A 23,180-nucleotide genomic window follows, 5' to 3' on the forward strand; every position below is an offset into this window, starting at 1 on the left:
TCTGTGATTCTGTGATTCTGTGATATATGTTTTGCTTCATGTCAAGTATTTTTTCTAGCAGTAACCAACCATGCGATCCATGCAGCAAAAATACCTAAAGAATCTCCAGTGTCAAGACCATTGGTTCTCCAGGCGCTGAAGATCCCCTTTGCTCATGCATCCTGCATCTTCAAGTCTTTCATGTTAACTGCAAATAATGCTTTCAGAGAGCGACAGCTTATTTGCCAGCTCAGCAGTACCCTCAGTGCCCATCTGAACTTTAGGGACAGGGTTTTATTATTTTATTTATTGCAGGCAGTTTTTCTGCATCATACTGAGTTTCTTGTAAGGTGTTTCGTTTGTCATAGCGCACATACACTCCAACTTTTTCAAATATGCTGTGGTCTTGCCACTTTAAATCTGAACTATAAGAACTGCGGCAAGTCCTAGGAAAATGTGTATCTGTCACAGAGTTTCTGTGACCCATCAGTGTCCATGCCTATGCTATATCAGGAAAAGTTAACTGTTATCTTTCTTTTGTTTTGTGCTTAATGCAGTCTTCTGAAATGCCTTTCTGTTAGGTCAGTGGTGGTGCCACCCGAATTCCTGGCATCCAGAAGAGGTACACTTGCCCTGGGGGATAGGCTGAGTGTTGATACTGATCACAGTGCCTTCGGCTTCAGCTTGGTGTTTGACTCAGAGGCACTGCAGAGGAAGGAGGGATAGCAAGAGCCTGCCAATGCTGAACACCCACGCAGAGCATGCACAGCCCACACGCACCACAGCCGTGGGAGCATATGCTTGAAGAGGACACCCAAGGAACAATGCTTGAGCAGAACTGCTTGCAAAACTCGCGCCTTGGCATCGCTCCCTTAAAACCTTTCCTCTTCTCCTTATGAGATTTCTCTTTCTTTCTGTGTTTTAGCTTGCCTGCTAACCTCTTGGTACTATGAGTCACCTTCCATCATAGTGGCCTACGCAAGTACCAGATCATGTTCATCCCTGGAGTAGTCCAGGGATGTAGCTAAGGGGAAATGTTGGAGCTTTGTAGTGAGAAACAGAGAATATTTCAGCTAATGAATCAGACTAACATTGTGTGGCAGCTGAGTCTGGAGGCTTTTGTGCAATATCCTGCAATCCCAAGCTGTTGAATTAGATTTTCTGGCCTGAGGGAGCCCAAAGGCATTACTTTAAGTATCTCAATTAACAATCCCACTGAACATTAAGGAAACTGCTAGACTTTGTCTTTCACTTATGTTTGGTCTCAGAGAAATGTAGTCACAGATGACTAAGACATCCAAAGTAACTGAAATTTTCTGCACGCTTGGGCAGAGAGTGTATAAATGTAAACATCATCCCAGCCCTGGACCAAAAGGCAATGCCCCCAGCGCTGAGTGAATGCTGCATGGCAGACCAGTCGCTCTCATTAGGAAAGGATACTGAACATTAATGTCACCCTGTGTGCTGAATGGTGGTCTTACGAATTACCTTTTCATCCTAATTAAGGCTTCATCTTAAGTGCACCTTTTCAATCCCATTGCCCTTTAAAGGGCAAGATTACCAAATAGGTGGCACATGAAGGAAACTACACAGAATATCAACTAATGAAAAATTCACTGGAGTGTTGCCCTTCCTGACCATACAGTTCAAAAGGATCTGGGTTTTATGGTGAAATCAGGGCCATTTTTCTGCTTCATTTCCCAGTCCTCATCTGCTTATATACCTGCAAATACAAAACTCCATCTGATAATTTGTGGTGAGAGAAATCAAAGGATATGCACTTTAATGTGGCCAAAGCAATATGACAGATAAAGATATCCTCAAAAGATTACAGTTTAAGCTATTCTGCAGTTGATAGAAAGTGTTAAACATTCTTTAAAAAAGGCAATTCCCTTGGATGAATCCCTAAATAGGGTTATGATTAAATCGGACATTGGGGAATAAGCTGGAAACTGGCAAATGCCTAGTTTAGATTTATGATTCTAAAGTCAAGTACTGCTGAGCTCAGCAGCAGTTCCCCAGCTCATGCTGGTTTTTATCAGTTACAAAACCAATCTGCACTGTATTTCAAACTCAACACAGGCACATGGGGAAATGTGATACATTTTGAACTTCAGGATGAAAATCTGATTTATTCAGATGTGCATCCACCCCTCTCCTGCTCCATTGTACTGAGGATTTTACTGGTTCCTACTGGTACAGGTTAAGGTATTTTTATGATATATTCATGACAATCCTGTCATATAGCATATTTCCTACTTAGCCTGTTCTTACCCTTTTTTTATACGGCCTCCCCCAGCTGATAGGAACAAAGGCTACCAGTGAACTCTTAAGTCTAATTTTGAAACTTCTAGGAGTCTGCACCCTTTTGCAGTTCACTGGCAATAGCCATTTTTCTGTCCTTTTAAAAACAGTAACTCAAAATAAAGGGTAGAGATATCCATCCTTAGGACTAATAACATTGCAGTCAATTGCAGAGTGACAGGTAATGATGATCTCAAATGGTCAAATGAACAACTTCAGGTAAAAACAAATTTAAATGCTGTATTTCTGAGCCTTCTAGGATTTTTATTTCCAATCCACTAGAAAAAGTCAAGCTGCTTGCCAAGCTACCTGATGGCTTTTATTTCCAGCTGAGATTTCCAGACTTTAATCGCAGGTCTGCTGAAATACTTTTGGAGAATTACTTTTTTAAAAATAAGAATATGATTTAGAAGCACATATCAAGGGCTCCACAGAGGAAGCAGGATACATTTCCTGCTTGCTTTTTTATTGAACCATTTAGATCATAAACCCACTTTTCCTTCATATTTTGAACGCTGAGATATGAGTTAACAAATTGTGTTCTCAATTTGCCCACAGCCCAAGCCAGAACTTTTGCCATAATAACAACTACACAGTGAAAATGTGCAATAACTTACAGCAGGTTTTCTAAGCAATACAGCATACAACCACAGTGTTGATAATATGAACTAAACAGCATTTAGTTTTGGTTTCCCCTACCTATTCTGTTTGTACAGATGTGTTAAAAACAGTACTACCCAACCGTAACTTTGAATATATCAAGAGTTTAAAATGTTAAAAAAGTCTTTTTTTTAGAAACAGAAATCACACTACAGAGGAAGAGCAAGAGATTATAATGTTATCCGTCAGGTTATAAAAAAAGTGAAAAACCCCAAAACCCAAACATGACTATGCCTCCCATCATCAGCGTATCCACTGGAGTTTCTCCTTTCCAAAGTTTAGATTAGGAAGTGGATAAATGTGCTGCAGTTTTTAAAATATTTTTTAATCCCCCATGTCTAGTAGAACATCGACCAGAAAGGTAAACCTGAACTTAATGGCCATTTTCCCTTGCTGTGATGACTTTTACACTTTCTCAGGTGAAAGAGTAAGCTAAACTTACCAAGAGAGAATTGAAGGACGGATGCAGTAGTTGTGTTAAGGCCAGTGGTGGTCTACAGGAAGAAAAGCAAACAACAGAGAGATTGCGTTAGACTGGCAAAACAGTACATTAATCACTTGTTTTTCTTTGAAAGCATGGAAACTCTCTGGATACCTAGATCTCCGGTGTATAAAACTATTAATCGCCAACCCTTTCAGGCTGAGTGATCATGGACATTTCTGTTATGTCATTTTGATTATTGATATCTTATCATGTGTCAAAGATGGATTTTTTTTCTTTCATCCCATTAATGTCTACAAAGCAAGCACATTTACGTGAAACACTGGCACTTCACCAGTGTTTAGAAGGTTGAAAAAATGAACTCTGTGGTTTATGTTCAGCTTAGTATAAATCTGTAAATACACAATGGTCTCACTTCTCTCAGCACAGAGCAAAAACAAAAAATGATCATAAATAAATAATGAAAATAACATTAAGTAAATTTAAAATAATAAAATAAAATATTAAGAGGGAATAACAGAACCTAAGTCTTTAACAACAAAGCAAACAAAACCTTGGTGATACTGCATAATATATATAGAACTAAATTCTGCAGTAGCATCTACAGACTATTGGCTTCCTATCAAGACCTAGAAACAAGCAGAAGACACTGAGCAGCTCACTCTGTATTCAGTGCACTCTCCTCCTTTGAGGCCTTTCTTCCTCCCTTCTTTCAATGCCCCCATATTTCAGTAGTTCAAATTAGGACTGTTTTCCTGAAAATGTCATAAGACAAAAAGCACTAAAGTGTTGTGATGGACACTTTTTTATTTTCAATTCATTTTGAAAGTTGGACTTAATGATACTGCTACATTAGAAGAAAAGCAGAAGAACTGCCTAAAAATACTGCCTCATCTGGTTATTTTATCAAAGAGAGGGTTGCCCCAAAAAGAGCACACTCAAAGTTTGGTTCATTCACTTTAGCAAAAGAACTAACAAAGATATAAGTTATCATTATAAGCAGAATTTACAGGCTACATTGAAGAAGGAAAAATGTACAATCTGAAAGACAATGGCAACATTAGATCAAAAGAGAAAAGGAAAAAAGACATGAGTTGGCCAAACAGTAAGTTTACACAATTGTAAAAGAAGTCATCTAATTGGAAGAAAAGGGACAGCAAACACCTTAAATAAATTCATCTGATATTGTTGCCAGTGATGCCTGCATCCTAGATTTCCAGACCTTTGATCTGTCCTTCCATGTCAGATCCTACACACCAATATTTTTTGTCATTTCGCATGAAAGCAGTGACAGACTCTTTCATCAGATGTGCTTCTTGTGATCTGTATCCATGCACCATGTCATGATGTGGATATGCCACAGAGAAGTCAAACTTCTCAGCAAATTGAGTCCGAGACGTACAATGCCAGGGCCTGCAGGCACTGTCCACCAGAGCTCAGCTGGGCATCTGCATGGAGGCAGCTCCAAGTGGAGCACCCAGAGGACTTGAATGACTCTACTGCTTTGCTTATATGAGTGATGTAGAGGAAACAGAATAGTAGATAAGAATGAAAAAAGTAGTAATCAGCAAAATACAGATAAACATATAAGCTCATGGACACTAAACTGACATTTTCTAAAAAGGCCAGCACCTAAGTAAAGATTAGACTTAATGACTTGGAAGATGGTGTGTTCTTTCAAGTGCCCATTAATTATGGCAGTATTACAAAGGCAATTTTATCAGCATACTGTAATGATGAACAGTATAATTTCTGCATCATTTCCCTGAGCCACATAGTGAAAGCAGAGGTTCTTCCATCATCAGGTATTCCTGCACTCTTTAATTATCTACTATGCTGATAAACATGAAAACTGGTAAGAGAGATCTCTCTCATGTCTGAAGTCCCTTATTACTCTGGCATCGCTGCATGACACTGAACAAAAGTTAAACTGAAATGCAGATATTTAGTGACTGTTATTTATGACTCCATTGACACAGAACAAATGTTATCTCTCAGTCACCTATATTGGCTTTTCTGTCTTTGGAGCCTTTCAAAACCATTTCCATATCTTTGCAAATGTATATTCAGAATGTGTGTAAATATATATGCAAATGTATATAATTAATGAATTCCTAGGTGATAGCTCCCTTCACTCTCTTCCACGTACTAACATTAGCTTTTGGGTAGCTGCATGTTAAATCAGCTCAAGTAGATTACTTCTGCGAAACTATCAGTCTGTTTTCTTTGCAAGTTAATTTGGATTCACTTTCCGGTGTGGTTCTCCATGAAGCCCACCAATGCTCATATGGATACTATCTCTCCACATAGCAGGAGGGACAGGCAATGGTGCAGAACAGCCAAAGGGTCTGGACTTCTTCCAGTGGCGGCATGCACCCAGTTGAAGTATTCGTGAAATGATGCCTTTGAAAATAGTGGATGGAGACCTGCATGAGTTGGCATGAGGTTTTGGTGTGTTTTGTTTCTTTTCTACATACATATTACACAGAGAGAGTTACTTCTTATAAAGAATGGGATCTTCACTGAAATGCACTGAAGATTAGCTGATAACAAGACTACATGTGCTTCAGGAAGGTGCATGGAAATTTAGGACATTTGTCACAGCTATTAATGATCTGTGAACTAAGATTCAGTGCAACAGATTTCCAAGGCTTCACCATAATCTCAAACAGCAACTTTAAAAACTACCTGAAAATTTGGCACAATCTGTACATAACATTTACTTAAAACACAGATTTCCTTTCTTTGGAATATTCGTAACAAGTAAGTTTAATCTTTAAACAAAAATAGGGAAGCCGCATTTATGTAACTCCTTTGAAAATGCAGTTACATCCCCATTTAAGTCCATTCTGTCAGGATCAATTCAGTATTAGGTGTCACATTTATCATGCCAAATACTAAAGTGCTTTCTGACTTGAGTTATGAGTACCTATTATATTAGTTTACATTCAATTAATTACGTTGTGCAAGTTTTAATTTGAATGCTCAATGTTCAGTGGTTCATATCACCAAGAAATGTATCAGTTATCACAGAAGAGGCATTCACATAGACTTAAAAGAGATTATGTTGTGAATAATTTCAGTAATGTTTTAGAAAAAAAGCATTGGACTTACTAAAAACTTTTTGCAAAGTTCTGCAAAGGACTACAAAGTTCAGACGCTGGTAGGGTGCCTTTAGTAGCTATTTTCCTTTGCTTGCAACATCTCTGGCCCTATACATCTTTGCAGGATTTTGCCAGTGGTAAATTCTCACCAACAGACAGCTGGCATTAAAAAACCCTCTGTCTGTAGTAACAGGCAGCTTCTGGGAGAGGAGAGGGTGGTCAAGGAAGCAAACAGCAGCTGTCACAGCTGTTGATATAATACATTCTGCAAATTCAACTCTTCTTGACTAAGTATTTTAAAGCAATAATGTGTCACTAGGAGCCATGAACAGGAACAGAGATTTCAAGAACCATTTCAAGCAGAGACAGATTGGGACTCATGTAGTAAAGATGATGGAATAAATATGCGTAATGGTTAGAGAAAGGAAACAGGCTTTAAAATTTGTAACACGAAGAAATATGTTGTGAAATCTCCAAAACCTGACTACAAATCAGAAACAGGTTGGTTCTCAGAAAATAAAGGTTTAAACCAATGTCCATATTAAAGAATAAAACTAGGTCAGACCTCTGGCACAAACACCTCCCTGTGCTCATCCAAAACGCATGTGCTCATCCATTAGCATGTTCTTTCAGAAGGATTTGATTTTTCTGCAACACTGCCATAATATTTATAAACACTTTCATTATTAGGCTGCTAACTGTTTATAAGCATGATGATTTTTTCAGCTGATTATTTAATCACACCGCTTTGGAATTATAATAAAATTTTTCCAAGTTCCTGATGCCATGGTAGTGCTATTTTACCACATGGTAATATGACACAGTCCAACACTGCATTTTGAAGCCAATTCATGATTACTAAGGATAGTCTAAATTACATATCAGCGGGGAGAAGACAGCTAATTAATGGCATTTCAAAGCCCTGGTAGCTGGGACCCTGGGTTTGCTAAATGTCATAAATAGATTGTTTTCAAAGAGTGTTACCTATGCTCAATACTGCAACTAAAAATGAGTTTAAAAACTGGGAAAAATATCCTAGTGGTGTAACTTCATTTTTGCACAGGACATAAAACAATGCATCTCTTCTCCAGGCAGTTAATGAAGCATAGTACATTCAAATAGGATTCAAAGTAGCAGAGAGGCAATTTAGCATCCCTGTCAGGATTCCCTGGCTGGAGCTGGCTGTGAGGGAAATGACTGAAATTCTGTTTTATCCGTAAAACCTCTGAATTAGTTTTATATGTGTTTATGACTTTCAGTCGCCACACCAATAATATCTACATTGAATCTGTGGAATTTCGGTCTCAGTTAAGGACATAAAATTAACCCTGTTAATAGAATTGTCAGTGTCTGAAATGAAGAGAAGATGCCTGGTCAAAACCACTTCTATTTTATGGCCCTCTTCCATGTATGCTCTTCAAATAGCTCTAATGAGGCTCTTCCTCCACTCAGAAGACTGTTGAAAACATGAAAATTGATTTTGAATTACAGCAGCTTTGAGCTGCTCTTTCAATTTTTCAGTTCTTTCCAAAACTCCCATTTCATGTATATCATTGCAGCTATCTGCTCAGCATCAGCATGTGGGCATTGGTTATATATCTTTCAGTTCATTTTCCACACCCAGATGATCCCAAGTTAATGCAAAAGGCACCATGTTATTTTTTAAAGCAATTTTCTGACCAAACTACCCCCAATGAAATTAATTCTCTCCCCTTCATCATGACTCAATTTGTCACATACATGTTCCTGATTGGCAGGTGCTTGCCCCAGGCTGCAGTTAAGTCTGTAGGATGTTCACCAGTGATGTTTTACAACCAAATTAACATTTGTCAACAGCAACAAAAAAAAAACCAGGACACAGCTAATAAAATCAGAGAAGAAAAATGAACCTTTTCTCTGTTTCACTGTCAGAAATAAAAAGAGAATGATGCCAGTTTGACAACACAGTTCTATTTCCTTGCCTTTCCAGTCTTTTATAGGTAATTTAAATAACTTGGATGCACACTGGATCAAGAGACTTTCCTTTGCAAACTATTGCAATAACCTTTGGTTAGCATCTGTAGTTTAAAGCACCGGGATGTTCCTGGGGTGCTCTTCTATGGCTCTATCACCTTGCTTAAGGCCATCTCTGGAGCCGAGACAGCCACAATTCCCAGCCTGCAGCCCCAGCCCCAGCAGAGGAGCCAGCCTTCACTTACCAGTTCTCTGGGACCATATGGCTCGCAGAAAGCGACAGCATTGCCATGCATTATCACACCACACTGCTCTCCAACCTCACAGTTACTGCATTCAAACCTGGAGGAAGAACACACTGTGTTCAAAACAGAAAACAGAAACTATACATTTGAGACAACATCAGCCTTTCAAACTGCAAAATAAGACTGTTACGTCTTGGCACTCAAAGAGATTCGACTGTTTTGTTTTCATGGGGCTGGACATAAAGAGCAACTGTACGTATGATGCACCAGAGCTGCCTCTGGAAATATCCCCTTGAGAATAAGTACTTGCTCTCTGTACACTGTCACTCCCAAAAAAGGAGTGTCCCTGATCATTAACTGCAAGACATCACACCATGGGAAACCAAGTTGAACTCTTACACGTATAATTTTTCCTGAAGTTACTCTTCTTCCAAAATCTTTACTGCACATTTGATGTACCACATGTAAACCCACCATTGCGGAGTTACCATACAGAACAGCTCAGGAGAAGGGGTCAGGGTCAGCCCCAGTCCAGCCCACAGTGTTATCTACCCCAAAGGGTAGCCCTCAAGGCTGCAGGCCCTACCTGAAACTGGGCACCAAGAGGCTCCCTCAGGCCAGCTGCTGTAAGACAGGCCTTGCTGCTGCTTTCTATTTGTATTTGTCATATCCTGTATTCCTAGTAACAGAGAGTTGCCACTCTGTTCACCTTTTAGGGGAAAAAGTATGAAGAAAATCTGAGAGAGGCTGGTAAGTGCTGCTGAGCTAACTAATTGCACCTCTTCTGATATTTCTTAATTTAATAGGAAGGACTTTGTGGGCAGCCTGATTGCGGAGCAGAGGGAAAAAGCTCTCTCCCTCACCCTCAAGGATCAGAGTGTCGGCTCTTGGCATGAGTAGCAGATTTAAAAAAAATTTTGGAGATGCTCCCAGCCCCTGACAAAGTGCCTGCAATGGGGCTGACCAACACTGCCTTTGGGCATTCAAAGCTCAGCTTTAACATCAAACCCATAGGCAAACATTTGCTTCCGGAGCAACTCCATTGTAAGCAAGGGTGAACTCACTCCAAAGCTTCTTATTTCTTGCTTATTTTTGTACTTTAATAGCTGGCGTCTTTAGAGTTTTAAGTGCAATGGACTTATGTAAGGGGTGTTTAGACAGTTTTTTCTTTGACTCCTCTCACATAGAGTGCTTCGCATTCCCATATACACAGCCCGAATGTAGCTTAGTAGTATGCAAAGGTTTGGTTTTCTTCTATCTGTTCGTTCTCTGGCTAATTTACGGATGGCAGATCTTACAGGAAATCAGATGGAAAGGAAGAAATATCAAGAAAATTGGGACTTGCTGTCAACATATATGGTAGAGTTTTCAATTATGGTAGTTGATTATAGATAACTGACACATATTATCAATGCATAGTTGATTTCTGTACTAATTTTCTTGGGGCTTTTCCACCTCTTTTCCTAATTTATGTTGCTTGTTTGTCTTTTCGTTAACAAATGTTGTGTTAAACCTATGCAAGTCTTTCTGTAAACTGCTTGGAGCAGGATTTTTCTATTCCTGAGATTCTGAAAACCAGGAGCCCAACATGGTCCTGGAGAGTCAAGTGACACTTCCAGCTGCATTGTCAGGAATAGGTTGGCAGCACTGTCAACTACCCCACAGGGTGGGGACAGCTATTCCCTGCGAGGCCATGTACCCAAAAGGTCTGAGCAGGGAACAATGGCCTCCTGTGAACCCAGGAAGTGATCAGAAATAAAGTTTAAAATAATTTTTGAAGTATGTGTTTAAGTAAATGAAGCTACCTCCTGCTCTGCTCCCACGGTGGACGGGGGTTCCTCACCACTCCTGTGGCTTCCCAGAGCAGCAAAGTATGGGTAACTTCTGGCAGAATGGGTTAACTCTGGGCAATGTACAATACCCTGCACAATATGCTCTGCTGAGCGATAGATGTTAGGTTTCCAGATGCATAGATGTGGTGAATAATTGATCACACTTGTTATTTTGGGTCTCTTCAGTTGGTCCTGGGTGAATTCAGCACGAGACTGGCTTTCTTATGCCCAAGTCCATTACAGAAGTCAAAGATGAATGCCTTGTTCCCACTTTCCCAGTTTCTCATTCTGAGATGTTATTAAAGGTCAGGTTCAGCTCCAGTTCCCAAATCAAAGTCAGACATTAAAAATCCCTGAGTTTTTTTCCTGTACGAACATGTCAATAAAGTTCAGCAATTCACACTGATAGCGTTTAGGATTTTGAATTAAAGCAGCAAAATTAAATCCTCTAATAAAGTAATGTAGTTCCTATTGACTTCAGTGAGTTAATATTTAGTTATAGAAGCCACAGTCAGCCTATAATTTTATTTCTCAATCTAGGGCAAAAAGAGAGGTGTGAATGAATGGAATTATACTTTAAGAGAAAGTAAGGAAACAGAGTTCACAGAGGACATGTTTTGTTGCTATCTAAATTTCACTTGATCTCTAAATTGATAACAGAAGAACAGAGGGATAGGAACTAGAAGAATACATGGAATCCTGCAGGATTCTGGCTGTTTACAAGCATTATTTTCATTATCTGCCCCTACATTTTGGAGTTTTACAGGGGAGCATCTGCCTGAACTCCTGATACGTGCAGGGAGAGACAGATATGGCAGGAAAACTTTGCCTATGAATACTATGTAGGGACCACTTAATCTCACATGAAAGATCACATTACATCATGCACAGGATATTGAAATTTTGTAATTCTCATCATTCAATGAATACAAAATGAATCAGATGTTCATCTATTCTGCTTCTGTAAAGTGGTCTATGAAATACTGTCTGGAAATCCAGAAACACTGTCCCTCTAATGCAGCTGTTTCATCACCACTCATCCTTTCTAAGGATGACTCCTCATAAGAAGTTGGATGGCTGCTGGTAATCCTGATTCAAACCTTTGTGCTTTCTTTGAAATGCACTACCTCTGACAATAAATTGCTCACTCGCTTGACAGGAATGCATGAAGAGTAAGATAATTGATCTGCTGTTCCTCAGATCATCGTCATAGTGTTACGTGTTTAGAAATGATCCAATTTGCTCCTCTCCTAGTACAGACAGGAAGGTTAATTTCTTTTCCATTTATACAAACAGGAGACAGTATTAATTGTCCTGGCTGGGTGCAGCCTTTTACATTATCTTTCTCACCTGTCTGGTCTAAAATCCTAGCACATTAAAATAACTTCAGCTTTCTCCTCACAGCTGGTACTCAGTGCCAGTGTTGACGTGTGTCATATTCATCTGGAAGTCTTCTCTGCAGACCTGCCATCACTCTCATCTCTGGCTCGGAGAGTCCCACCTCTCTCTGTTATTGTTCTTCACTTTGCTGAAGGGGAAACATCTGCCGTTTCCTCATGCCTATTTGTCATCTCGTTTCCCTCTACAGTACCTGAGTTTTTGGACATTATATTGACTGATGTCTTTTGTGATGTCTGGACTATAAAGACGATAAACATCTCAAACTGCCAAGAGATTTTTAAACATAAATCTTTCTGAAGTTTAATCTCACAGTTTTAGTGCAATTTGGAAACCACTTTAGGACTTCTCTCTCTTGTCACAAAGCTCTCCTCTAACTCTTTGCTACTGGAAATATCACTGTACCTCTTCATTTCTCATATGCCATGAAGAAGTGATGGAACTGTTTCTTACTGATTGATTTTAAATGCTCAGCTTTTCTTCATGTCGTCTTTGAAGAGTATGTCTTCTGAAAGTGACTGCTGTTTGGAGTGCTGATAGGCTTTGAATGAAACATGGCATCAAGTTGGGAAGGAAAGTTTAGCCAGCAACAAGCTTCTGTACAGAGTCTTTATTTTTTAAATGTACTGAATCCCCTGTTGTCTACAGCCCTACTGTTAAAACTGCTTTATGCAGAAACATACCTTAATGCCAGCATCTCTTCTTCACTAATATATGCATCTTCTTCCCCTGGCTTTTTGTCTCTACATTAAATCATAGGCTCAAACAGGATATTTTTTCTAGATTTGTTATGGTTTGGCCTGGTTTAGTTCTTATAGTGTAGTATAGTTTAGCTCTTATAGTATCGTATAGTTTAGTATAGCACCTTTTTATACTCTCTTCTGCAATTTTATGAGGTTACATGGAGGTAAGATGGTCACAGAAACGACCTAGGTAGTCTTCCAGATACCACCCATACTGGACCTCTTCTTCTTCCAGCCGTTTCCTGGCCCTTCCGTGGCATGTGGTACACGGTGCAGATTTCCTTTCCCTCCAGAGGAAATCAAGTACCTCCATGGTTCCTGAGCTATCTGAACTGACACACTCCTGCCAGTTTTCAGCAAGTTTCATGGACCTGTACTATTAGACTTTTAATTGGAAAAGGCACTAAACATTACTAGTTAGCTCTGTAAGTCAGCTGTGAACCGCTTGGCATGTCCATCAGTGCTATGTTTACCATGGAGTGGGAGTCACTTACCAACCTTAACTTCCACAGCATGTTAATATAATATATGTTAGACATAAAATACATTGGACATTTATCAACATGTGAAGCATAGTTATTTCACAAGCCAAAGGGGTCTTTGTAAGGTTGGTGGCAAATGAGACTGAAGAAATCAGGAAATCTTTGCTTTAGCAGGTTTGTGCCTACGGGTTGGGGACTTAGAAAATAATAATATTCTGACATGATTGAATGCTGGAAGAAAAGAATATAAAAATTAGTTGAGCAAACCACATAAGAAAACTAAGTGGTTGAGACCCAAGAAAATGTGAGAGCTGAGACATGCTCCTTTTTCTGCATTCCCAGCACAGAAATCCTCCCTACTTCCTTCTCCTTATGTGTCCTCTCCCATTATCTCCTCTTCTTCTTGAACTTTCCCTCTTTAGCAGTTTTTCCTGTTTTCTTTCAGTCACCAAACTGTGATTTAGGTCAGGAACCCCTTCCTAGATGCTGTGATTTTTCTGTTTTCAAAGAGCCCCATCCCAACCTTCCCTTTCTCCTCTCCCTGCAGCTCTAGAAACACTCGTAGCCACTTCTTCCCTCCTCCTGAGCCCCCGAAGAAGCATATGGTTGCTGGGTAGGATGTGTCTTCCAATGCATTTGAAAGAGCAGAAATCCATAAAAAACAGCAGTCACTCTTGAAATCATACAGTGCCCTTGTGCAAAATAGTTATTTGATCTGAGGCTTCTCCCAGCAATGGAGAGACACACAGAATCTGCTGGGACTCATAAAATCAGACACACACAGAGGCTATAGAAAGCTTTGCTTCTGCGCTTGGACTGTATGGCTCCAACAGAGCTGCAGATGCCAGAAAGGGGATCAGGAGGAGGGGTACAATATTAATCACATCCAGGCCAGTGTTATGTAGGATTTGGGAAGAAAAGATCATAGGAAAACACAAATGTTTCTCTTTTCATCTTTACACAAATAATGATTTCAGAAATTATTAGAGTGGTTTAATCTAACCGGGCCCTGGTGGCATGGCACCGCTGGAGTATCACTGCGCACAAGGCAGCCGCTGCCACACGCTCCCAGCACAGAGACTGAGGACTGAGCAGGGCTGGAAATGCTGTTCCAGCAGCTACCGCAATTGTCTGTGGTAAAGATGGGATTTTAGCAGCTGTCAGGGGAAAAAAATGCAATTTTAGGGTGGATGGTGTAAACTGTTAATAATCCCTGATTTAAGTCCCAGTAGACAATCAAATGAGAATGAGCTTTCTGCCACTAAGTGGGTCTTCGCTGGAGGCAGAGCTACTGTAGAAATCCTTTATGCAGAAAAGCTCATGACACCTCATTACAGTTTTCTTTTATTTGTGCTTTACTTCTGTTTAGCATTGCTGACAATGTTGGCTTTTTGGTGTTACTACAGGAAAATCCGTCTCAGGATTGTCATGACTTCTGGGACTCTGTCCCAGCACACACCTCTGTGCACTGACCCACCAACCAAGGTGGGTCACAGTTATTCCAGGGTGGTCAAATCCAAATCTCAGGGACAAAAGGAGCAGGAGACTGTGAGCTCTTTTAGTCCGAAATTTCTCTATTGAGACTTCTATAAGGCAAGGATGAATTTAAAGATAAGAGTGCAATGGATAAATAAATTACAGAGGCTCCCAACAGACAGGCTCTCCGTGAGTTATGAGACATCTGCAGGGAAATAATGGCTCCTCTCATTTCTTTCCACTCAAGTCCATTTAACACACTGCTGCTAAAGCTATCTACCTTGGCAGCTATTCTGTAACCCATTAAGAGTCCTTGATCTATTCATTCCCATAAAGAAAGAGAGTTTTTTATATTATAGTATTCCAGGTCCTTAATGCATCTGTCCAGAAAAACATTTAAAGAGATGATACAAAAGGAACAAAAGGAGGAAAAATAGTAGGCACATATTAAAGAAAATATTACAATAAGTATATGCAAAAGAAAAATATCCATAAAATTCCATAAACCACAATCTTTTTACATAAGGTAGTGAAACTGTGAAAGACCTGCACAGATGGAAAACTGTGACAGGCCTTAATAAAAAGGAAAATGAAGTCTGATTTCACAGAACATATGTATTCCTAACTAACAAATGCAGGTAACTGCTAAAATGCCTGTCAATAACTTATTTGAACAAGGTAAACTAACCCAGTAAAATATTTCTGTGTCTTGTTTTAATCAAATCAATAAAATCAGTTATATTTATGAAATATGATTGGAAGGAATAGAAAACTCAGTAACAGTCTCATATAAAAAAATGATACCTTCAAAACTTCATGTTAAGACTGATAAATTATCATTATCATTAAGACTGTCATTATCTGGGTATAGTACGACCAGCAGATATATTCACCACACAGAACAGAATCTGTTTTGTACTGTAAGAGACCTATAACTTCCTCTTTTGTGATGTACGTACATATATCATGTGAAATGGTACTCAATCACTGTGATTATTGTGGTGGTAAAACTATTATTTAAGATTAAGAGATCTGGCTAATAGTTATGTTTGCTAAAATAACATTCCTTTTGACTAAAAGCTAACAGTCTACAATTGTTTCCAACTCCTCACTTCTGAGTGAAGATAATTTTGGGTGTCCCACTCTCCATATTATCCTGTTACTTGTTGCTAGTCCTTAGAACAGTGACTTCAGGAGTCCAACCCTTCCAGGGATGGATACACGGCTTTATTAACATTGAAACTGTTTTTCCTCATCTGTTTCCCTGTTTTCTGAAGGGGTGTATGGGCCGGACTCTGGTGTATGGGCTCTGCAATCCCTTGGTGAGAATGGGGGAGCAGAGGGGAAGGTGCTGCCCGAGTCCTTTCTCGCTACGATCTGAGTTAATAAAGCTTCAACCTGACCTGTCCTAAATTGTACTTGCCTTATTATGCATGTGGACTCCTGAGATTCTCCAACAGCATCTACTGGCTAAAGAATGGTAACAACCTGTGCTTGCTGCTTCAGACAGTGATAACATGAATGACCCTGCTCAGGAAACCCATTGAATGAAAGAAACCCTAGCAATTGGGAATTGCTGTATAGAGCTGGGAAGGGAAGGGTTTTCTTTCCTAGACAATACATAAATTTTGAAAGAAATTGCCTTCCACAAAAAAAAAGGAAAAAAAAATCAACCTTAAACATTTCCAACAACTGAAAAATAGATAAAGGTATTTAATTCCAATTAATTTTTACTTTTGAATAATTTTGACACATTTGATTTCAGTTTAGATGAAGTTTTTACTACAGTTAGCTACACCAGAAATATACACTGCTGTGGCAGATGCACCCACCCCACTAAAGACCTCAGAAAGACCCAACAAAGGCAGTGCTAAAGTTTCTGGCCCTGGTGGCACCAGGACTGCCTCCCCTCTCACAGCTCATGTCTGGTCCACACAGTAGGGGTCAAAGGTGGGAAAGTTGGGGTCCTCAGCCAATAGGGGGTGACACGACCATGTATTGACCACAGATCAGATTCGACCAGGGTATAAATGGGACCCCATCAGAGGACTCATTTGAGTCGGTCCTCCTCGGAGCAGCGGGTCTGCAGTCGGGGACTCTCCCCTTGAGTTTGGACACCACTTCAGGTAACTTCTCGAGATTGAGAGCCCTCCTTTTTTTGGTGAGTGAGTGAGTGCACATTTTGAATCGTTTGGCCTAAAACTTAAGAATTCTTAAATCAGCTGTGACTGGTAATATTCCCAACCAGCATATTGAACCTGTATTTGTTAAATGTCAGTGGGATGTTGTTTTGGTGAATGAAGTTTTGTCTGCTTAATTTAAGTTGCAGATTAAAGCTTGTTTGAGTTCATTATTTGTGTGCATGCAGCCATTTTGGTGCGATTCTGTGACAACCACATGAACATGAAATAAAAATTTAAAAAATTCTTCAAACAAAATTTAATTCTTGAAATCCATCACCTTTTCCATTAAATTATGATGATTTCAAGTAATCAAATTCTTTATACTAAAAAATCACCTAGTTCAGCTCTACTCCTTCCTTCCATTTTTAGATTAAATAAAAATTTGAAGTCAATGAGAAGTCATCACTCACTTTAATGGGCTTAGAATATAAACTAATATATTTAGGTCCCAATGGAGCAAAGACACACATAAGTTTACATGAACATGAGCTGAAATATTGAGAAATTAATAAATACAAATACTTCATTATAATAACCAAAATGTTTTAATTTGCTCAAATGCATTTAAAGGAAAGCAGAAGTTTGAAACTCACCACATGGTAGGATTCAAGTCTTGTTGATGGTAAGAGTCAAAGTCATCTCGTAGGATAATGCTGTCACTGTGCATTTCAGCTACAGAGGAAAAAAAGCACTGTATGAAAAAAATTCAGAGTAATCATCCAGTGCTTCCTGAGTGTTGCCTTACCTAGAGCTAGTCTAATGCATTGTAAAATAAAGAAATCAGCTTTTTAAAGTATGGTAGTTACTAAAGCAGGGTTTTCTCAGTTAAAGGTTTTTTTACTTACTCTGGACCACAGTACCACATAAAATTAAGAAGTCTCCCAATCTATCAACAGAGTGCAATGTTTACAAAAATATGCAGTCATCAGGTACATACTAAATGTTTTAAGAACTTTTGTTACAAACTATAGTTTTTTTGGGAATCTTCAGAAAAATATCCCTCTGAATCCAGATTTTGGAAACACTGGCACAAGGAGGCATGAGATGTCCTAGTGAGTGTGATGAGTGTGCTACATTTCCAGTAGGCAGGGGGTTCATTCTGAAAACTCACAAGGAAAAATCCATGAGCTTGTTGGAATTTCTCTGCTGCTATCAGTGGAGCTGGCAGTAAAGGTCAACTCATGTAAGGCATATAAACTGTGAGCTGTGTTACGCAAATGTTTCTAATCATTGGTCTGCAAGCTTTGGGCTCTATCTTTCCCCCTAAATTTGCAGTATCATTTATGCATGATGACCAAAAAAACCCCAAATCCCCAAACTTTGGCAGGTGTATTTGTATCAAACAGACCCTTCTGCACAAATACTTTGATTAAATTAATGAAGTCACTGTCACCTCCCATTCAAACTGAACAAAGATGGTAGTATCTGTCCCAGGCTAACTAGATTGCAACACACAAGCTGATGGGCGCAGAGCTGGGCACTGCTGCGTGCTCCGTGCCCTGCTTGGAGAGCAGGAGAAGCGATGTCCTGCTCCTGGGTGCACCTTGGAGATGCACTGGGACAACACCTTCCTCCCAGTGACCCAGCACTGGTGTGATGGTGCTGTCCTACACTAGGGGCTACAGATCCTCATGCTCTAATACATAGCTGGCAAGAAAAGCTCTGCAGTGTGATGTACTTGCACTGTGAGGACTCAAAGGCAATAAATAAACAGCAATAAAAATCACAATGAAAAAAAACAATCAGAATTAGACATAACTCAATTAATTTCATGTCTCTTTTTTTTAATTCCCCAGAGCTAGTTTCATATGACCTTACAGATTGTTTATTATAATAAAGTTAGTGATTCAATTTTTAATAATGACAAATCACCTACCTAAGTGAGGATGTAAGGGAGCTTCTGTCGGGGCTGCAGAGAATAAAAAGACACACAATGCATTAATATCTTCTACGATCGGACTTAATTGCAGCATTAAAAATCGACAGAGCATAAAAAAAATTGTACAGTGCATGTTCTATTAAGTCAACTATCCAGACATTTTAATTATGAAAAATGTTATACACAGTAAAAGTTGTAAAAATATAAAAGGAATGAAAAAAATTCTCTAATTAAAATAAGCATCAACAATAAATGAAAGATATTTACAGGTCGTACAGCAAGGTAAGAAAGACCACTTCTACTCTTGGATTATGAGATATTATTAGAAAATATTTGGATTAAGATTCAGTAATTCAAGGACTGATTAAGATTGTGGGAATTAGGCTGAACAGAAGAAATAGACTAGGTGAGGCAAAAATGCCACACTTTGACCATTGATACTGCACTGGATAGCATTTTACTGGCTATATCATTGGGAGAAAGTATCCTAGTATTCCTAGAGTAACAACAGATTGACTCCACAAATCACTGAATCAAACACTTATTATAAAGCATGTTTTCACCCTAATTTCTGAATTAATTCCCCAGTAGGTCTTTGTCTTCCAAGAAACAGTCCAATATTGTAATGACACACTGCTTGGGGTCCAAGCGTGTGAAATGAATGACAAAACTTTATTAAGTAGCCTTCTCCTAATGCTTTGCAAGAGGAGTCTCAGTGTAACACCACACAAATGAAAACAGAAAGTATCTGAAAGGGCATGGGTACATAAAAAATCTGGGGAAGTCAATGAGGTAGCTGCACCATGTGCCAGATACTCCATGGTAGCTACCACATCCACAGCCTTGCCTGATCTTAAAATAAAAGTAAGCTACACCTCTATCACTGAGACAAAGAGCGTGCATAAAAACAAGCTCCTGGGGAGCAGCTACCTCTTTTGCTTCTCAGTACCTTGCCCACACAGCTATATTTCTAGCTGTATTCTATAATTTGTGCAGAGCACCAACAAAAAATAAAAAAAAATTTGGAAGCCAGGATCCTTTGATGATTCTGTGTTTCTTATGGGGCACTGACCTAAATCGTATCAGTACTCCGGATTTCTTCAGCATATTTGCAAAAAAATGCTGAAATACCGAAATTTTTGTTGTAACATCTGACAAATTAAAAAATAGATTAGAAACAAACATCAAAATGAATGCAGCAATCTGTGTAGAGCCCTCTCACATAGTCATTTGAATAGGAAGTCCAACACAAGTCTCAAGAATTTTGTTCTTCTCTTCCTGTTTTCTCCTTAAACACTGGGTTTGCATGGAGGCGTGACATTCGGTAATGAAATTGCAAAATTTTGTGGGGAAGTTGGTGGTTAAAAAGACGAAGCAAGAAACAACTGAGGTATCTGTAGACCAGAAAAGAATTGCAAGCAGTCTGGATTTAGCTTAGACAAAAACCTTTAATTTAAATGACTTACAATTTAGGAGACTGACAGCTTTTACTCCATCTAGTAACCTTATATATATATATATATATAGGCAACACTGAAAACAACCACAAAACCACTGAAAGCCTTACTGCAGTGAAGAGCAAAGCATTCTTGAGAGTTTGAGACTAAACAGAAATTACAGACATGCAGAAATATGAAATATATTTTTTCTTTATGTAGTTAACATGCTGCATTTTTATACAAGAAACTTATCCATGCCACCTTGTCTTCCCCAGCAGAAATGCTCATAAGGACTCAAGCAATGGCCAAGACCTCTCATCATGACAATACAAAACTTGTAGTAACACAGCTCTGATTGCACATTAAGCACTTGGCACTGCCTGCAGGACACTGGTCTGCACTGGTGGGTATGACACAAGAAAAGACTGTGGTTTGCTTTCTCAGCCCATGTCCAGCTTTTCATACATCAGTACCCCTAAAGGTACAGCCCCTCCACGGGGCTGCTCTCAATCTCTTTATCTCCCAGCCTCTGTTGATACCGGCGGGGGGCCCCCAGCCTCTGTTGATACCGGCGGTTGCCCCGACCCAGGTGCAGGAATTTATAGAACTACTAATTTTAAACCAATATGGATTGTGCAGTAGGCCATACACTGTGGCTAAAGTCAAATGGAGTTTCCTTGCATAACACGACAAAGCTAAAAAAATATTTAGGGCAGAGTAGCTATACAGGGCAGAAATATAAAACATTTACAATTTAAAAAGAATTATACATTACTTCAGAATAAAGGACATCTTAGTTCATATTTTAAACCATGATTCACTCTTTTAGATGTTCCTTAGGCACTCAGTTGGATGGTTAAAATTTAGAATCAGTATTTATGTGGCCACAAAATGCATCTTAGCTGGAATGAGAAAGTTGTACCTTTTAAAAAAAAGCAAATTTATTATTTGATTTTTAAATAGCACCCTAGGTATATCCAGAACTTTATAAGAGATGAATTGTACTAAGCAAAGAACGGAAATGGAGCTCGACACAGTTCACAATCTAAGGGGCATGTGCAAATACAAGATGAGAAAATGTAAGGAAATGTAGGATCCCTGCCTTGTAAGACAAGGCAATTCCTTTGGTAAGGAAAAGCACAGAAGAAAGTGCACAATACAAAGTGATTCAGAGAGAGAAAGGCCACAGTAAAACTGGAAGCGTGAGAAACTTGAGGAAAGTAATGGGGAATTCAGAAGTCAATAGGGTCATTGTGGGGCTCTGTGTCGATGGGATAGAGGAGAATGAAGGCATCTTTTGGAGTAAAAGGTTAACATTTTCTGTGGATGAAGTAAGGCTACTGGAAGGTTAAACCAACAAAAAATATGCCCTGCTTTGGTTAAACTGGAAGAGAGGGAAATAAGAGAGAAGTGGGAAGGGAATATCACCTTCAGCTAGAGAAGCTGGAATATGAGAAGAGAGGCAAAAATTCATGATGGTCCTGATGTCAGTGAACAAATAAGAACCAACATAATTCAAAATGGTAATGGTTAACTGCTAAGCAAGACTAGTCTCCATCCAGACAAAAAGAGCTAGCATAATGCCATTTAAATGTGTTCCAGAAACATCAGTTTGCACTACTGATTCCCATATTCCATAGACCTGTGGAGCCAAGCCTGTGTACAAGGATGGGTAAGGAATACAGCATAAGAAAATATTCTTAAAACTCACTGGAAAATAAATAGACTTTTTTTTTCTTAGAACCCTGAACATTTTTTTGAACACAAAAGAAAAGTGAATTACAGAAACACAAATGCTCAAATGCTCCCAAACACCGTGCTCAGAGTTCAACATCCAGCAGCCATTATCTATTGCTCATCAATTCATCACAAATGAGAGGTACAAAGAGGTATATTCCATTTTGCAGATTATGAAAAAGTCTAATATCCTGGTCATTAGCAGGCAGCTGAAGATGAAAAAGAAAATTAATGCTTTTATTTAGACTCCTGCCAATGATTTCTCTCTACTGGTAAACAAAGTTGCTATTGAATGATAGTGGCTGAACATTCCCCTGGAGAGAGTCCGAGAGCTGCATTATTCTCACTGACACATCAGCCAAGAAACAATGCGTCAGCGCTGGACTCCAGTCTTCTCTTCTGTAAAATACTGCTCCGGTCAAGCCTGAGAGCCTGCAATCTGTTTTGCTTTTGTTTTCCAGAGTGTTCTTAAATCCATATTTACAAGGTACAAAACACGCCTAAAAGGTCTTCCACAAATATTCAGGCAGATGTTATCAAATAAAAAAGACTCTGGGCCAATTCTCAGGATTTACTTTCATATGGAGACATCTGTCACACCGTAGTGTGGTTCCTTAAGAAATGAAGCCTAGTCCTATAATTGACATTGTATAAAATTCTGGGAACTGTGTTGAAAGGAATGATTTAACACTAGGAGGGAACAACTTCCTTCATCTTTTCCATCTCTTAGGTTTTACTGTTCAGAGATTCTTCTCTGGTCAGTCAGAACTAAACTACCTGCTGACAAATCTCCCAGCATGGTCTTCATTCCAAAAAACTGTAGTACTGGTCCAAAGTTACACAGTGCACCAGGAACATGGTCTCCTTAACCCTTTACAACTACTCGATGCAGCAAAGGCTGGCAGGGTTGTGCGATGTGAGTGCCGGCTGCATCCACCCTTGCACCACGAGCTGTTCCTCCCAGCACCATCACTGTTTTCACACAGACCTAAACTCTTCTGAGTTCTACAGTGCAATGCAGCCAGGTCTGATGTTTTGCCAACTCCACTTCAATTATGTTACTGTTTATTAATGTATTATTTTTGTCCTACTAAAATCATTACTAAATATGAATCAGTCTGCACAATAATAAGTTTACCTTATTTTCCATTTACTTTGCTATTAGATCAACATGTTAAAGATATTGTTAATTAAAGATGTTATTAAAGGCAAGAATACAATCAGTCAAAAGCTTATATCAGTTCTCAAAGATCTCTCTAGCTCCTAAAATATTTATTATATGCAGCTTTTCAAGCCATTATTTTACTTTCTTTGGTGTCTTTCC

At 39.1% G+C, this 23,180-nt stretch overlaps 1 protein-coding gene across 1 annotated transcript in view; it reads right to left on the reverse strand.

Annotated features, from left to right (window-relative positions):
• Positions 1-3,385: 3,385 nt before the first annotated feature.
• Positions 3,386-23,180, reverse strand: part of LOC104544637 (reelin-like) — a gene marked incomplete at its 3' end in the record, with an annotated part of 89,624 nt that continues 69,829 nt past the window's right edge. Inside the window, exons 5-8 of the mRNA XM_010189561.1 lie at positions 18,678-18,710; positions 17,395-17,473; positions 8,688-8,784; positions 3,386-3,437 (exon numbers count right to left, since the gene is read on the reverse strand). Of these exons, the coding sequence (XP_010187863.1) occupies positions 3,386-3,437; positions 8,688-8,784; positions 17,395-17,473; positions 18,678-18,710 (261 nt within the window). The remainder of the gene's footprint in view (positions 3,438-8,687; positions 8,785-17,394; positions 17,474-18,677; positions 18,711-23,180) is intronic.

Source organism: Mesitornis unicolor, unplaced genomic scaffold (genome assembly GCF_000695765.1).
Source record: "Mesitornis unicolor isolate BGI_N332 unplaced genomic scaffold, ASM69576v1 scaffold12118, whole genome shotgun sequence".
NCBI lineage: Eukaryota > Metazoa > Chordata > Aves > Mesitornithiformes > Mesitornithidae > Mesitornis > Mesitornis unicolor.